Source organism: Fulmarus glacialis, unplaced genomic scaffold (assembly GCF_000690835.1).
Source record: "Fulmarus glacialis isolate BGI_N327 unplaced genomic scaffold, ASM69083v1 scaffold42358, whole genome shotgun sequence".
Taxonomy (NCBI): domain Eukaryota; kingdom Metazoa; phylum Chordata; class Aves; order Procellariiformes; family Procellariidae; genus Fulmarus; species Fulmarus glacialis.
Genome location: NW_009227095.1, coordinates 1 through 258, shown reverse-complemented (window position 1 = coordinate 258; position 258 = coordinate 1). Strand labels below are relative to the sequence as shown.

At 52.7% G+C, this 258-nt stretch overlaps 1 protein-coding gene across 1 annotated transcript in view; it reads right to left on the bottom strand.

Annotated features, from left to right (window-relative positions):
* Positions 1 to 198, bottom strand: part of ECHDC3 (enoyl CoA hydratase domain containing 3) — a gene marked incomplete at its 5' end in the record, with an annotated part of 6540 nt that extends 6342 nt beyond the window's left edge. The window contains one exon of the mRNA XM_009583042.1: positions 46 to 198. Within this exon, the coding sequence (XP_009581337.1) occupies positions 46 to 198 (153 nt within the window). The remainder of the gene's footprint in view (positions 1 to 45) is intronic.
* Between the last annotated feature and the right edge of the window lie 60 nt (positions 199 to 258).

Here is a 258-nt window from a genome sequence, read left to right as displayed (position 1 = left end):
CTCGCCCCCTCGCCCCCTTCCATCGGCCTTAAATGACGGAAGTACCTGAAATGATAATAACTCGGAGGTCTTTGCTTTTGACGTCATGCAGCAGGTCCTCCCTGAGGGACTGCAGCATGGAGAGGGACAGGGCGTTTCTCTTCCTCGGGTTGTTCAAGATAATGTTTCTGTAAAAGCCGTTGAAGACAAAGAGGGTTACTATTAAAACAAGCAATAAGCGCATTCAGGGCCTCAGGGACGGGCCCGCAGCGGAGCCTC